The sequence below is a fragment of the Hesperophylax consimilis genome, chromosome 9 (assembly GCF_061612785.1).
Source record: "Hesperophylax consimilis isolate HC1 chromosome 9, BYU_Hcon_1.0, whole genome shotgun sequence".
NCBI classification, from domain to species: Eukaryota; Metazoa; Arthropoda; class Insecta; order Trichoptera; family Limnephilidae; genus Hesperophylax; species Hesperophylax consimilis.
In genome coordinates this window covers 26755324-26772968 of record NC_142844.1, presented here as the reverse complement: position 1 = coordinate 26772968, position 17645 = coordinate 26755324, and the positions used below count along the sequence as shown (strand labels likewise).

General features: G+C 35.7%; 2 protein-coding genes across 2 annotated transcripts; one reads left to right on the top strand and one right to left on the bottom strand.

The window, feature by feature from the left end:
* Nucleotides 1-548: 548 nt before the first annotated feature.
* Nucleotides 549-7252, top strand: Pih1D1 (PIH1 domain containing 1). Its single transcript, XM_089635838.1, has 5 exons — nt 549-806; nt 898-979; nt 1832-2454; nt 2542-2685; nt 6804-7252. Exons 1-5 carry the CDS (start codon nt 732-734, stop codon nt 6840-6842), a joined length of 963 nt encoding a protein of 320 aa, XP_089491964.1. The 5' UTR covers nt 549-731; the 3' UTR covers nt 6843-7252.
* A 135-nt stretch (nt 7253-7387) lies between these two features.
* Nucleotides 7388-16042, bottom strand: spict (magnesium transporter spict). Its single transcript, XM_089635837.1, has 3 exons — nt 15634-16042; nt 11897-12039; nt 7388-11798 (listed from the first exon to the last, which is right to left on the bottom strand). The coding sequence occupies exons 1-3, from the start codon at nt 15860-15862 to the stop codon at nt 11103-11105; spliced, it is 1068 nt and encodes a 355-aa protein (XP_089491963.1). The 5' UTR covers nt 15863-16042; the 3' UTR covers nt 7388-11102.
* Nucleotides 16043-17645: the final 1603 nt, after the last annotated feature.

The following is a 17645-nucleotide window of genomic DNA, read 5'->3' as shown; positions in this document are numbered from 1 at the left end:
TGCCAAGATGAAACTGAAAACTTAATAATAATACACATATTTCAAGTACACAACAAAAATAAGAGTCATTTTGATTTTTTTTTTCAAAAATTTCTTATGTACAATAGCTTGTCTCATGTTAAAAAAATATTTTTATGATTTGATAACTATTTTCCTAACACCATATGGAATAACATTGTTGAATGGTTAAAAACAATTATGGACAACTTATATAGTTATATTATTATATCTTTCAAATATTTTACTTAGTCCGTCGTCCTACGGAGCGGTAATTAATCGACATAAACTGAATGCAAGACGCCTAACAGAAAATTAAAATCGCCATAGTAAGGTGATTGGTTTATTTATGATAGTAAGGTAACTAACTGCAGCGCAGTTCAGTGTAGAACTTTTCTGCAGACGGTCTTGCGGCATTCGGTTTATGTCGATTGCTTTACGATCCGTGGAATGACGGGCTTAATTGGAACTGTCACATTATGGTAAGACGTAACACATTTGCATTTTCTTCTACGAGAACAACTTATCTATGCATTATTGTCAACATAAAAACATAACCAAACTAAAATCTGTCAAAAAGGAGAATACTAAATATACCTAATTATACAACTAGATTTCTCTTGAATCAATTTCGTTGGTTTTGCAGATTCCAAGGCTTATGAAAATTATTTTGAAGTTTTTATTACAGCTTTAAAATATATAGTTTGTAGGGTTTCAAAAATAAGTAACTCGCAATGGCAAGAAATAACGGATCAATTTTACTGGATGTAGATCCCAGCATCATCGAAAAAAATATAATGATAACGAAGGTTTGTATATTTTATACCATCATAGTTGTACCTTAAAAATGTCATTAGCTAACCTGAGCATTATTATGTGGGCCCTTTTCTTCCATAACAGGAAAACAGTATGGAAGACGACATTAAGAAATACTTCGGTCCTCCTGAGATTCCCAATACAAGCTTTGTCAAACCATCGCCAGGTATTATATTGATTTTTGGGTGTTTGTTCCCTTCAATGTACTAGCTGCATTAAATAAATGTACAAGAACCATTGAAAATTAGTTATTTTTGCTGTTTTTCATGCTAAGATTGTAGATATAACAACATTTCTGTAAAGAGGGAGATCAATGACTGTCTGGTGCAATTTGATGTATAGAGCTAGCAGATTCTTCAATAGTGAACAGCTGTTAACCCTGTACAAATCTCAAGTGCCCAACAATTGAACGGGAGTGTATATATATTATACTTGATTCTGCGCAAAAGAGGGCTGTCTGTCTGATTGACAATCCGCTGTTAGCAGACCGATTGCCATCTCTAATGCAGACACAATGTGGGCATTCTGAGTCTGTTCTGCAGATATTTTAATGGAATCTGCTCTATGGAGCTAGCAGCATTGATCCCCGGTGCACATGCCTGAAACTTGACAGACAGTTGATATTGGCTTCATGAGAAAGGGTTGTTTCTTCGGCTCATTTTTGTGTAAGTCGGCTCGTATGTGAAACAAGCTCCCGGCATCTGTTTTTCCTCCTGTATATAATCCGGGCCTCTTCAAGATCTGCATTAATAAATTCCTTCCTATAGCCCCTACCTTAACCCGACTCACAATGCTGTCCAACTGGGTGGCGACTTAGTTCCCCTGTCTTTACACTATACAGGCAGGGGCGCTCTTGCGAGGTGGCACTTGAGTAGGCAGGCCACAGTTTCCACTTTTAGTTCCTTTAGTCACTTTTACACAGCATAGGCGTCATTTATATGTATTTCATAATTTATTATAAAACTTCATGATCCTATTTTACTTTGAAATGTTTCCGAGATATCGATTTGATTTGCAGGTTTTTGTGTTAAAACTTGGAAAAAGAATGAAAAAACAAAAGTGTTCATCAACATTTGTCAGACTGATCAAATACCGGCACCCGATGACATATCCGAAGATGATTTGGTTAAAATATTGAGTTCAGATGAACCTTCCCTCTACCGAGTCCCCATGAGCCTGGGGGACGCCCACAGCGAGGGGGACTGCCAAGGGCAGCCTGTTGATGTGTACGACGTCGCTATCAACACTAAATTCTTTGAAAAAGTTCAGAAAAAACCCATCTTCAATTCCTTCTTCTTGACTGTTGTTTTCGATGGGCTTGAAGACAAATATCAACTTGAACTAGAGGCAAACAAATACGTTATACTGAAGAATAAAAAATCTATGGGCATTCTCATGACACACAGAATTCAGAAGAGAGATGTGGAGAAGGTCCTTGATAAAACGTATACTCCTCTGATTGAGGAAATAAAAGCAGTACAAAACAAAGCTATTGAGGATTTAGACAAATCAGAACCGGTTTCAAATGGAAATGCACTAGAGGAAAAACCCAAAGCTTCTGAAATCAAATACAAACTGAGGCGAGAGCCCGTAGCTGGTAAAGTAGAGTATCTTATAGGAGAATTCAATATTGATGCAATGGTAAGACTTTCTATTAACATCTCCAAAATAAATTGTTAATCACCCCAATCTTGTGTAGTGAATTATTAAATTCATTTAATTTTCCAGATATCTGCGACAGATGTTCAAGTGGATGTTGGGGAGGATCGTATCATTATTGAGGTCCCTAAAAACAATCAGATACTTGACATTTTTATTCCGTACAGAATAATACAAAAAAATGTCAGAGCCATTCTCAACCAGAATACTGGGGTGCGTAGATCATTTTCATTCTATGACCATATTAACTCTTTCTGGGCTGCTTACTGTCTTAACAAAGTTGACGGCAAAATACACGTAACTCATGAGAAGGCATAAATTATTTTTTTTGCAAACAAATTTTAGTCATACCAGAACATGTCAATGCCCTTAAAAGGTTAAAGTACTTGGCAAGGTTCCAGTCAAACCTTCTAATGCTTTTTGACGATGGAGCTAAGCTCAATAGTTCTTGGTATCCGGTAATTGACGGCTACACCAGAGCTAAACGAAGAAAACTACTTTAAATAAAAAATGATACGTTAATGTTAGCTCAGAGGGTTGGAGCTGGCAACACGGTATCACATCCTCATACATAAGCTCACATTTCACCACAACCTCAAATAACACATCTGCCCTGATGATGGACACTGCAATGCTGTCCGAAACGTTGGCTAAAGAAGGAGTTAGCGCAACACGGCATAACACCCCAATAACAAATATACTTTCGGCCGTGAAAATTTTAAATCATATTCTACTAATGCTTATATAAATTTATTGTTTGTCAATCGTATTGTATGGAAAGACTGAGTGAAACAGATAGGATTCTCAGTGCCATAAAGTTAGCCTTTCCACAAGTTAGATTACAACTCTCAGTCCCTTCGTTATCATCCTCGCAATGTGTTCGGTGGACTGTTCCCAAGGGTCGTTCATTCGGGCACTTTCTGGAAAAAAACATATCGGGCCGTTCGTAACCTCATGATGTAGCTTGAAGTCCGAAATGAACAATCCCCTTTACTTTTCACTATATACATAATATTAGTTTTTGGTAAATCTATGTTTCCTTGCACTTATGTTTGTACATACGAGTCAAATTAGTCAAGTTAATAAGATGTAGTTTTTTAACAGTAACAATGTGGTATATAGAAGTGAATAGTAGAAAAAGCCAGAGACACCCGAGGAAGACTTAAATGCATTTTCTCTGTATTGGAATGATATAGGGAGTCGAATCAAAGTAGTTTTTTTAACAGTAATAACATTGTAGGTATAAAATCGGGGGTAATATTATCTCGACCTTAAAACTACATGCAGTTTTCCGGTACACTACAATTCGAAACCTCAAAACTTTATCCCAAACCATACATAAAACCGAGCAGCATCAGATATTAAATATTATTTTCGGTACATATTTCCACGCATTTACATATATAGGTTTGTACATATTTTGAATACATCATCACTGCATACTTTTAACCTCTGTTGAATTTGGCAGCCACCTCTGGTCTGGAGCCTTGATTCAGTGCGGAAACGGGCCGTCAGTTTGATAGATTCCCCTGTCTTAGCAAACGGTTTGCAATTTTTAGAACACAGGCGTCAGCTGGTAATGCTACCATGTTCTACCGGTATTTCGATGGAAGATGATCCGAGGAACTAGTGTCATTTATCCCTTGGGCACTGGTGCATAGTCAGAAATCATGCCAAATGTGCGCCCAACATTTATACTTGGTTGACATTATTTATCTCACGAGAATGGGTCAATGGTACCACTCGTTATTGATTTCAACTCATGTTTCTTCTCTTCAAGACCCATGTGGTAGGAGGGACAACCTCATCTTCTCAAAAAGACCCTCTACACAGCATCCCCAAAGATGACGTAGCCCCTGAGGGAAATTATTTTTCTCAGGGCCTCCTGTGTGGAGTTAATGTTAAAAAATAAATCCACATTAAAGTTTGGCTTTTTTCAGTATAATTATGTTGTATGTATTATAAATAAATTCTATTATTCCATTTAGCTGTGATGAAAAGGGTTTGGGCTATTTCGGTAAGAGGAAGATGGGGACCTGGCTATTCACATGTGGTCACCAAATACGGCTAAAGCCATTTCAAGCAACATTCTGATTCTGAATAACTTTCACAACTTTCACCAAGGCTATAATATATCTTGGTTTGAATAAAATTACTCTCCACACTTTCATATCCTTGTCATGATAGTTTGCTAAATGAGATTTTTAATTTGAAAATTTTAATGTAAACAAAATATATCGGTACAAGAGGCTCTAATAACCACGATTCTACATCATCAAAGTCAGGGCTGGCACTATGCGGGCGCAGTTGGAGCAGTCCACTCCGTGTGCCCAATTGTCAAGTATATCGCTGATAATACCGATGTCCGAACACATCGCCCGTGATGTATTTTATTTATTGTTTTTGTGTTTAATTCGTAAAACTCCATTTAATTTTTTTTTAAATTTAATATAAATCAAATTTAATAATATTATTATTAAGTTCTGCAAGTATTTTTTGGTTTTTGTTATTGATTACAGTACTCACCTATCTCTAGGCGTCTACTGGTTCTGACTAGGGGTGCCAAATTTTACCCAAACATTAATTTTAATATAATAATTACTGTAATATCTGCGCCCTTGAGGTCATTTTTCACAAAAAAACGACACTATACAAATCATCCAAATATTATTTATTATTATTATAAATAAATCATTTGCAAATGCATTCATAGTCACTCGACGCCACTTGTATAGCAATAAATTTAAATTTCCCATCGGAACTTCAGGCTCTTTCTAACCAATCACCACTCTACTCCGTCGATGAGTGAACCTTGTTAAGTATATATTTTCTACGAACCTAGGAATGTTCCCAGGACAGACCACATAAGCTATTTAAAAAAAAGTGCTTCCAATATGGATACATCTGTGTGTGATAGGATTTTATGAGAAGAAAAAAGTTTGATTTGTCCCATCATTTGAAGTTTGACCAATATGATGATATTAGCATTTCATATAAAATTTAAAATTTTTCAATTCATATTAAAATTCCTGTAATATTCAAAAATCTGTTAATGAAAAAATAAGAAAATACACAGATTTAGGAAATGAGATAAGGAGAATTTGGCATTCTCCGACTATAAAAATATTACCATTCGTTATTTCAGCTACTGGCATTATACCTAGCTCTCTCATTTTTTGGCATATTAGATCTATCAAAAAATTTATACATAAAGATGCAAAAGTCGGTCATTTTGAATACATGTAGGATAACGAAAGATTTTTTAAATATTTATGTTGAGGGATCAGTAGGATTTATAGGCCCTGTTAGAAGTTCTACCGAGCCGAACCCTCTGATATGAAAATATCTGGAGTCGGTGAATTATTTTCCCATTTGATCTCTGGTGAGTTGACGTGTTGTTCTTGTATTGTGTTGTATTTATTTTGCTTATATAATGCACTTGCATAATGTTGATTGACTAGATCAGGGCTGTCCAAACCACGGTTTAGATTATTGCGGCCCATTGAACCTTTTTTTAACCGACTTCAAAAAAAAGTCCGGAAACAGGAATTGATTTTTTTAAGCTCCTCGCTGAACGTTTCCCGAAACTGACGAATTTCGGGCAAAAAATGGGCTCGATGATGGGCAGTACCTACCTTTGTGAAAGTGCATATTCAACAATGAAGTTTATTAAATCGAAATACAGGTCTTCATTGACAGATACTTCACTTAAACATGCACTGCGCCTAGCTACCACTAGTATTGAGGTTGATGTTGACAGAATTGTAAAAGACAAATTAATGAAAAAGTAGATAATAAAATAACGATATTACGTATTATTACCAGTATTTTATTTTTATAAATATTTTGCGGCCCACCAATGTATTTAGTCTTTTTTATTGGCCCTGGGTCCCATCTAGTTTGGACACCCCTGGACTAGATGATCATTTGTGGAAAAGTGTGTGGAAGGGTTTAGTTTTTCGGACATAAAATTTTTTTTTTTTTTTTTTTATAGTGAATACCTCACAAGAGTCCCAACTGCTCCCGTCTGGAGCTAGTGAGACTATGGCATCCCCAATTGGGGGATGTTGTGAGGCTGAAGGTAAGTGGGGAAGGGAAAGAGGAAGGTGAGGAAGTACCTGGCTATTCAGATCTAGTCACTAAACACGGCTAAAGCCATTTGGAGCAACGTTTCAATTCTGAATGGTGGTCTTGCACCAGGGGGATACTGGTAGTATCTTCCAATCGGAAAAGATAATTTTTTTTTGAGAGAAATGTGGATAGAAATACCTTTAGCCACGGAAATGATCAAACATAACAATTGTCTAAATATATTTATTTTCTCTTTTCAGATATTGACTGTCAAAATGGCTGCTTGCGATGCAGCTTAGTACAAAATTGTGAAATATCAAATAATAATCCTGTTATTTTGTAGACATGAGATAACAGACCTACACATTACACATTATACATAAGACATGTATGTACTTAAACAGTAAAATGATTGGAAGAATACTGAATCATAAATTACTAGCCATTATCAGACCACTAGATGGATGAAGGCCACACGGCCACACATGTTGGCTTGCTGCAAAATATCATCAACTAAGAAAACTTATCTTTGACAAGATTAGCAATTCATTGACAATCAAAAAAATCTAACAGCCTTACTAAAAAAACGAGGTGTAAATATTACGCAGTGCGTAAGGTTAGACCAGTGAAAAACTTGACTTATGGCGGATAGATTTGAGATTAACGCCGTGTTGCGCTAGTTCCTTCTTTAGCCAACGTTTCAGATAGCATTACAGTGTCTATCATCAGGGCAGATGTGTAAAGAGGATTGAAGTTGACGACACGGTATCACATATACATACATAAGTACACACTTCACCACAATCTTTGAACATCTGCCCTGATGACGGATACTGTAATGCTGTCCGAAATGTTGGCTAAAGAAGGAGGTAGCGCAACATGGCATAATATCCCAAAAATAAATCACTATATTACCATGGCGTTTGTTTGGTAAAAACAGCCTTAAACCAGGCTCGAAGCCGGCTTTACCACACCAACGTTGAACAGGCGTGTAAAAATCTAAATAAGTACGACAGTAAGTACTCAATTTTTTTCTAATTAAATTGGAATCTTGGAAAAGTTGGTTTGTTATTTTTTGCAGTAAGCCAACAATATTGAGTATTTTCCTTAAAATAATATCAGACTATACCTATGTAGTTTAAAACAAAAACAAATTATCATTCAATAAATAACATTAAAATATAAAGTAATAATTTTTTTCCTCTCTTAGAATTATTCTTCTTATGGTGAGGGTTGGTTAGTGGGGGTTAGAATGGGATGCTGAGGTTATTCAGCCAGTGGACGGCATCGGGAGTCACTTGGTTCAGCACAGATCTGCCTCTGCAATACTGATGAGGGGGACATTCTTCCATGATGTGTTCTATTTGAATATGTTCACATTCACATAATCCAGAATGCTTTAGGCCCCATTTGTGCATCACATACGCACAAAGACTGTGACTGCACCGGATGCGGTTCAGTGAGGTTAACGTCTTCCGAGGGAGAGAGCTCTGGCAGTTTACCAGTTGGGTCCACAACAAGGTGCTAGATTTTCACATCTGAAGTCTGCCACTGAGCTGGCCATGACTCTTCAGGGTAGTGTCATGATGGAAGCAAAAAAGGTCGAAAAAAATCATGGAATGCTATTTGTTATACTTATTTTTCAGCAAAACTTTGAAATTTATGTTTGTATCATCAAATATCTAAATAAAAAAGTCGCTGATGTGTCTGTCGACATTTAGTTCTTCTAAACTACGCAATGGGTTTTCACAATCATTTAGAGAATTTCTTCCGGAAGGTTTATGTATGTATACAATTATAATACATACATGTTATATTTATAGAAAGTAGAAAAATTCGATGTTTTTTAATCAAGTCTAAAAAAAATATGATGAGATACATCAACATAATTTACTACGGAATTGTATATCTTAAACAGGCCTACAGAAAAGTCCGCGATGGTATATGTCTACCTCCTGAGGATAACCCCCAGCAACGTCGGGTACATGTAATATATTATTTTAGCTGACGCTAGTATAATTATAAAAAAATCAACCCGTAATAAAAAAGTTGCTTTACTTATAATACATCTATTTTAAAATGTCTTTAAAAACTTTTTTTTGGTTTGTCTGAGGATTGAACCATTCTTCCCAGGGACAACTACGCTAAAAACCTCGCCAAATGCAGACCGGGTAGGACTGATATTTATTTTGTATATTAAGGGGGTATTTCACTATGTCAGGCTAAATATCTGACTAGCTATCCGTTGGCTGGATTTAAAGATCAGAATAACTTCGTTATTCAACGGCGACCGTTTCACCATTGTTTCGAACTTCCGGATAGATAACACTCGAAATAGTCTGGCAACATCGCAAAATGTTTGCAGTTACTCCATCTACTGCCACGGCTGTCATGCGTCACAGTCCGCACACCGTGCATTTTTTTGGTTATGTTATGTTGATTATCAGGTCATTTTAGATAGATTCCTGTCGAATTAATACATTGTTTCTTATTTTGAACACAATCAAATAATTCAGGATGGATCATACAAGCATTCAAAATTCATTCTACAAAATTCGACTCACTTCTCAGCTGTCAAACTCGGAATGTTTTGACGCCATCTTTGATTCGAGGAATAGCGCCTTACGTGAAGTTCGAGCACTGATTAGTCAAATCTAACTTTAACCCGAGCGTTAGCGTTATTCAGATATAGTGAAAACGAAAAAATGACTAATCCGCGGATAAGTGCTTGGTCAGAACATAATCAGAGATAGTGAAATACCCCCTAACTGTTGTAATGTCATCCGATTTCAGAGAAATGCGTATACGTCCACGTGTGTTGTCACCAAAAGTTAATAGAATGCATTGTCATCGACAATGAGTCTATCTGCTGAGTTTCAGCTCAATTGGAAGTGGATTAATTTCCGCTTCCAAGATTTGCATTCATTGATTCCCGAAAACAAAATGGATATTCAAATATAAGATGCATTTAAAAAATATATTAAATTTTCTCCAGAAAATCTATGATCTAATGACTATAACTATGTTATCTGTCAAGTGTTTGGAATGTTCGACTAGTTCATCAGGATACACACATGCAAACAAATCAATTATTTGATTGTTAATCTCTCGAGCACTCTTGAGCAATCTTTATAGCTACACTTGGTTGCCTATCAGTACTTACTCTATTTTATCTACAAATCTAACTTGCTAATATTGTATATGGGCATTTTTGTCAAAATTTGTACATGTTTTAATCATTTTTATACATTCCATTTCGTTACTTCTATGTTTTATTTATCCGCTCGAGCGATTGGCCTATGTATATACATTTATCATATTATGTAATTAATATCATTCCTCGAAATATTAATATGGAAACATATGAATTGCTTACTGCGGTTTAAAGCCAATGAATCCACCTAGATTTCGCCGCCTATCCCATATTAGGTTCAATAAATTTGGCATATTACGAAAAGCGATCGCTCAAAATGTTTTTGCAAATTTGCCACAATTTACCAAAAATCACTTGAGTGATTGTGTCAAGTTTCCAGCGATACCAGATTCTAGAAGTGGGAATTTTTTTTTCAGTGCAGAAATTCTGGGACTTAATACTGTAATATTATGTACTCCTCATGGCCCAACACTATTGGAGTGTAATAATGTGGATTCTTGACCCAGAATACTATTGGAGGGTAATAATGTGGATTCTTGGCCCAGAACACTATTGGAGGGTAATAATGTGGTTTCTTGGCTCAGAATACCATTGGAGGGTAATAATGTGGATTCTTGGCCCTGAACACTATTGGAGGGTAATAATGTGGTTTCTTGGCCCAGAATACCATTGGAGGGTAATAATGTGGATTCTTGGCCCTGAACACTATTGGAGGGTAATAATGTGGATTCTTGGCCCAGAACACTATTGGAGGGTAATATGTAATGTGGATTCTTGGCTCACATTACTATTGGAAGGTAATAATGTGGATTCTTCAGTGGAAATCTTCAATTTATCACTTCATAAATACAAAAGATTGTTGCTGGGTCACTTCAGTTATGTATAAAAAAAACCGTTTGATAGTAATATAATTGTGTATGATTTTATAAACTTTTCCTACGTAAAAGCCCCTAAAAAGGGTGTTAAACATAAATAAATATGGTCACGTAATGGAAATAACAGATTATTTACCAGAAATATTAAATTTGATTTTTTCAATGTTGGTCCAAATTTGCATAAAAACTATATTTGAAAAAAAATTAAGCTATTAAAAAATTACGCCACAAAATGAATCTCAAATACCTAAAATTAAATACGAAATCAGACTTTGTTTAATTGAACATAGAAATGGGACATGGTAAAAACACACATCTAAATGATTAATAAAAAATATAGACAGTTTTTTTTTAACTGAATAAATAAAATAATGTTGCAAGTCAAAATTTATAACTTTCCTATTGGAGTATGAATACATATTTGTAACTATGGAAAAACCAATAAAAATCGTGGGACATGACAAACGCTATATACAAGTTGGCAAAAATGTCCATGTGCAGAATTGTTAATTGTTCCTATTTAAATATAATTATCCTCTTGTGTTGCGTGTACTTCCATAAGATATTTCTATTCTGCGATCGGAATCCATGTCTCCATTTTCAGGCGTGGTTATATCTCTCCTGGACGTCGAGTAAATCTCTTTAAAATGAACATCTAAATCTTTGAAGGCATTCAGCAGTATGATTCCAACAATTACAGTCAAAAAGCCACAACCGCTACCTAGAATATCCACACCCGACATGTTCTTCCATTCTTGGAAGAGAATAGACGAGGCAATGAGAACCAGAGAGGTGAACATGACGTAATAAACTGGAGTTACTAAACTAGTGTTAAACAGATCTAAGGATTTGTTCAAATAATTCATTTGTATCATTATACATAAGATCGTCGCGATTAAGAGAGTCCATAAACCGTAGTTGTAAAGTTCATTTGTGTCGCTTGTAAAGGTTTGTTTTAAAGAAATACCAATGCCTTTGCAAAAGACGACAGTCAGACTCCCCACTGCGGAGCACAATATCAGATAAACAAGAATATTCTGTCTTCCGTACTTGGGTCCCAAGTAGAACGGAACGGCGCCAGATATAAACATGACAAACATTAAATAAGTTAAGAAGAGTGGTTCTTGAATTTTCATTTCCAACTCTTCCAAGGAGTAGATTTCTTCGCCCTTGGGAGCGTGGATGACTATGATAGTGGAGCCAACTACACAGAGGAAGCAACCCAACTGAAAATTAAAGAAAAAATATTTTATTTGTGTTCTTTCATAATTCAGTAGAGCAAAAAAAAAAATATTTTAAATTTTATTATCACGATAGAACTCACCTTTCCGATAAAGTTGAGGCGTTCCTTCAGGAACTTGGATGACAAGATAGCAGCTACGAGCACACTAAGAGCTCCAAGTGGAGTGACGAGCGATGCGGGAGCAAAGGCGTACGCCACGAAATTCAAGGCTTCTCCAACCCCCACTGGAAAAATAATAAAAAGTAGTTTTATCAGAAATATTGCACAAACAAAAGTATTATTTTGCAATAAGATTTTGTGGCGGGAATGTTTGAATCCTTTGTCTCAAAGAAACATAAAATATCTAATTATTTATCAATCATTGTCTACACAAAGCTAAAATGCTCTGTGCAGACAGCTTATTATGTTTATTTATTTATATGCCCATTGGGCTTTTACATACATAGTTAATAAAAAAATAATATTCTGAAGATTGCAAGTTCACAAAAGTAATAGTAAAAATACATATAACCATATCCATTTGACATATTATAACAGCAAGTAAATAGTACAAAAATAAGAATATTCCTACTCCTAAGTTATACAGACTTAAATTAGTTAATAAGAAATGTAAAGTTTATATGTAAATGCTAGGTAGTGGCAGCAGTAACATGATACAATACGACACATAGTGTATGAGGCCTTTGAGTTAGAAAGCTAACGAAATAATTATTATTGGCAGTATTGTTAACAAATATACTGCGTTTGACTGGTTGTAGTGGCCTGCTCAATCGAGGGCGATCGGTCAGCCATTTTACATAGTTTATATAAAAAAAAATATTGTGCAGATTATAAATAAAGAATGGTAAAGCAATAATATTACATTCACCATTAGCAGGGCCGCCGAGAGGGCACGTTAGCCAAGTCCGAAACTTGGGGCCCGGGCCTAAAGGGGGCCCGGGACGGGGCCCGGATATTTTACTAAAAAATGCCAATGACACTAGGAACGGACGTGGGCCGGGCGCCCAGGCCCGCACGCTCCGTAGGCCCAACTGTCAGAGCGAGTTCACACACAGCACACAGCTATAATATGCGAGGGATAGCGTATTTCGGCATAACGTTCGCCGTACATTCCAAATTGGAATATATGGCGAGCGATATGCTGAATTACGTCATCCCACGCATGTGTGTGAACACGATCTCAGAGCGTGCCACTCACAGCTCAAGCTACAAGCACGCCATGCCGGCCGGCCCGCTGTGGGAGGGGCGATGCAGCCGCCCGCCGCGCCCCCGCTCATACTCACCCCCGGGCCCTACCGACCCGATCGGCAGACCGTCGCGTCGGCAATCCGTCGGCGACAGTCATAGCGGAATCGCTGCGCGCTGAGTTTGGTATGGTTTTATGGTTTAGTCAGGTTAAGTAGTGTTTCGTTTGAACTGTTTAAAGTAAAGTGATCGTTGTGGCGTTGTGTCATTGTGAAGTTTTAAGTGAAGAACGAAGCGACTCATTCATATAACACTAATAATGAGCTATCGCTATCAATGGGTCAAGAACGTTTAACAAGTTTGGGAATGTTATCTTTAGAAAATGGTCTGGCCAGAAACTTGGATTTTGATGATGTTATAACTAGCTTTGCAAACAAGAAAAGTAGAAAAGCAAAATTTTAGATGACAATCTTGATACATCATCTAGTTCATTATTTAAAATATTTATTAGTTCTTTATAGTTATCTCCAATTAAGTATATAAGTGTATCATCGGCAAATAGTCGTACTTTGCATTTTGAAAATATTTTCACCATGTCATTAATATAGACTTATAGATTATGAACAATAGGGGTCCAAGGATCGATCACTGCGGTACTCCTAATTTATTTTCCATTGGTTTTGAAAATTGATTATTTATTTTTGTTACCTGTTTTCTGTCTTTCAAATATAATAATTTAATTTAGCCTCAAGATATCTTGATTAACGAAGAATATGTAAATACACACAAACAAGAAACACAAGTATTTTATCTCGAGTATTCACCATAACTTTTTAAACATTTCCATTGAATAATTATGCTAAATTCGAATGATTGGTATAATGGTATAAGAAAAGGTAATGAAGTAGTATTCCTAGCAGTAGCAGGTAAGCATGAACTTATTAATTGTTATCTCCCCCCCCCCCGGTAAGTTGTGGGGAGGGGGCCCGGTATAGTCTACTAGACTTGGGGCCCAGATTAGCTGTCGGCGGCCCTGACCATTAGACATATAAAACCAAGCAAAAAGCAAATCTAAACATGATAGTTTGTAGGTATAAGCCTGTTTTGTCAATCTTGAGGAAATAATTCAATAAGAGGTGCAATAGCTAGATGTTTATTGTTTTATTTTAAAAGTTCTAATATTTTGGTTTTAAATTTGGAAACCGATTGGAAATGATAGACATCGATTGAACTATATTTGTTTCCAAGTGTATGAAGCCTTTGAATTGGAGAGTTTACGAAGTAATTATTGGCAGATTTGGTAACAAAATATAGAGCATTTAAACGGGTATCACGGGTAGGTATACGCAAATTAATTAAGCTCGTTAAATCGAGGGCGTCCAGGTTGCCATTAGATATATTGAAAAGGCAAACTAAGTCACTCACTGTGCGTCTTGTAGTTAAATCGCTTAGGTTTAGTAATTCCATTAGACATGTATAATTAAGTTCTTCGATTGGTATTCCAAGTTTGTAATTAATAAACCTTAGAAATTTATGTTGTACTCTTTCGATTTTTTGCTGATGAGTCTTATAAAATGGAGCCCAGATTGTTGAGTTGTACTCCAAATTACTTCTTACCAACCCAGTATAAAGCAATTTGAAGGAATTAATTGTTTTAAATTCTTTTATCATCCTCAGAATGAACCCCAGGCATTTCATGGCCTTGTTGGTTATTTCATTTATATGAGGAACAAAAGTTAATTTACTGTCAAATAATATAACCAAGGTCTTTAATTTGTTCAACTCATTTTAGGACATTGTTGTTGATGCTATATTGATATTTAATGGGATTTTTGATTCGGGTAAAAGTTATTGATTGACATTTTTCAATGTTGAGAAACAGTTCATTAAGGGTGCACCACTCTTGTAGCCTCACAAGATTTGATTGCAATACGCTACAGTCATTAAGATTAGTTATTGTTTTGTAAATTTTTAAATCGTCCGCAAATAAAAGAATCATAACTCCATCAAAGATGGTAGTTATGTCGTTGATAAACAAGGAAAATAACACTGGGCCCAGATGTAACCCCTGTGGGACTCCGGTGAAGATTTCAAAGTGATGTGAAAAATGTGAATTGATTTTTACTGATATTTTTCTTTTGTGAAGGTAGCTTTCGAACCATCTTAAAATATGCCCAGTTATACCTAGGGATCTTAGTTTGCTTAAAAGAATTTTATGTGAGACTTTGTCGAAAGCCTTACTAAAGTCTGTGTACACTACATCTGTTTGAAGACGATTGTTCATGGAATTAGTTATATATTCCTGATATATCATTAAGTTTGCTAGAGTAGATCTTTTTGCTATGAAACCGTGTTATCAATGTGAAATTACTTTATTGATTTCAGGCGAGAGTTCAGAGAGCAGGACAGATTCAAGTATTTTCAGGATTGACGACTGGATACAGATAGGTCTATAGTTGGATATATCAGATTTATCATCTTTCTTGAATATTGGAGACAGAAAGCTTGTTTTCCATTTTATCGGAAAAATGCCAGTTTTTATGGACAAATTAAAAAGTTTAGTTAGAGGATAAGTCAATACTGATGAGCATGAATGTTGTAGATAGCTTAGGTGTATTACTGATAATACTCACTCATGGTCAGTCCCAGCCACCAAACCCAGTCTTTCAGATATCTGAAACCTCCAGATCCTGCTCTCAGATATCCAAGACCACCCAAACGTTTCAAACCACTCTTTTTTATAATAAAGCTAGACCCTATAAAAACGCTTGATAAAATAGCGAGGGTCAAACCTATCGTAAAAGAGGTTTGGTCGTATTTTGCGATATTATTTGGAGCCGTTGTTTGTTCCATTGTTAACATTTTCGATGGTCCGAATTCAAATAGGTTTCTATTTGAACGAACTGGAGCTACTTATATAAAAACTTCTTGACTATGTAAAACAAACATTTGAGCCATATATTTTGAACGAATATTGCTGTGTCGAGGATACATTCCTCATAAATGACTTTCCAATGAATTATTGGAATTATTGGATTTCCAATCCCATTTTCATCGAATCGTAATTAAATTGCGTTTTGAAAACCAAACGTCAAAATAAATAGATAAGAACATAAACAAGACAGCATACATAAGTGATGTCATACCGCGAAAATGAAAATCGCTTGATTTGAGTGAAAAAATCTAGACATTTTCGGGAGACGAATGATTCCCCACAATATTATGAAATCCATGGGGGAAGGGGTGGTTAACGAATTTCAGACAATAATAATTCCCCAGATATTTTCAAATCATATGGGGATGGGAGGGATGGGGTAGAGAATTTGGGGGAAAAAATACCCACCTATTTTCAAATCCACGGGGGGGGGGGAGGTATGTGGAGAATTAAAAAGGTTGATCCCAGAATGCAAAAACTTCAGTACATATACTGTGGATGTCAATAAATTGAATTCGCTAGATTTTCGAAAATTTCGGTATATTTTTGAAGTCGATGATTTACCGAAATTTCGGTAGGTATGGCATCACTGGATTGCACTGGATCATAGATATATAACACCCATAGTAGACTAGATCGCCAATCACCCTACCTCCCGTATAGCAGCGCCCGTAGTGATTTGAAGAGCCGATCCGCCATCTTGTAAAGGTCAGCCGTGATTTGCCTGCTTGTGTACAATGGAGAATTGATTGCAAGTTTATCAAGTTTAATTAAATATTTTGGATTGTTTGAACCATGGTTGTGGCGTGTGCAGCATGGGGTTGCACCAACAGACGCGACAAGAAGAGAAAATTAGAATTTAATTAGAAATATAGTACTTATACATTTCATAAAAAGATGTTTAAAATAAATTTAAAATAGATATTAAAACAAATATTTATTTATTTATTTATATATATATATACGCCTAAAAAGGCTTTTACATAGAAGTGATACATGATGCAGTGTACATAGGAGAATATGTATTATACAGGAGATATTGACAGTAAATAGATATAATCCATTTTAAAGAAGGTACAAAATACACACTTGTAAAATAGTGATTACAAGTATAATAAGAAAATATTAAAAAATATGAAGCAAAATTAGTAAAACGTAAGAGTAACATAAAGTAAAAAAGAAATTACAACAACACTACATATAAGACAAAACATTAAAACTAATTTACCAACGCTACTCAAATTTGTAGGATTCAATAAAGTGTTGGTGTAGATTATGGTGTACATTCTATACATGGAGTCAATAAATAAATCTTTTTTATTTTTCGGAATAACTTTATTAAGTAAAACCTCAAATTGTAATATTTAAATATTGAAGACAATATTAGTGATTTCACACATTTTGATTGGCAACTATAGTTGCCAGTAAAAATGTGCGGTGAAAAAATGAAGATAATGTTAGTAGTTCTTATTCGAAGTATAATACAGTTAAAAGTGACCGAGGGGAATAGGGTCCCATTAGCTCAGTTGGTAGAGCACTGTCCCGGAAAGACAAGGGTCCTGGGTTCGAGTCCCAGATGTGACCGTTTCCTTTTCTGATTTTTCTGTTTCAAATTTTCGTTTAGAAATCACTAATATTGTCTTCAATATTTTAATAAATAAATCAATAGCGCCCCCAAACTTGTTGCCCAGATCATGCATCCTATTGGTC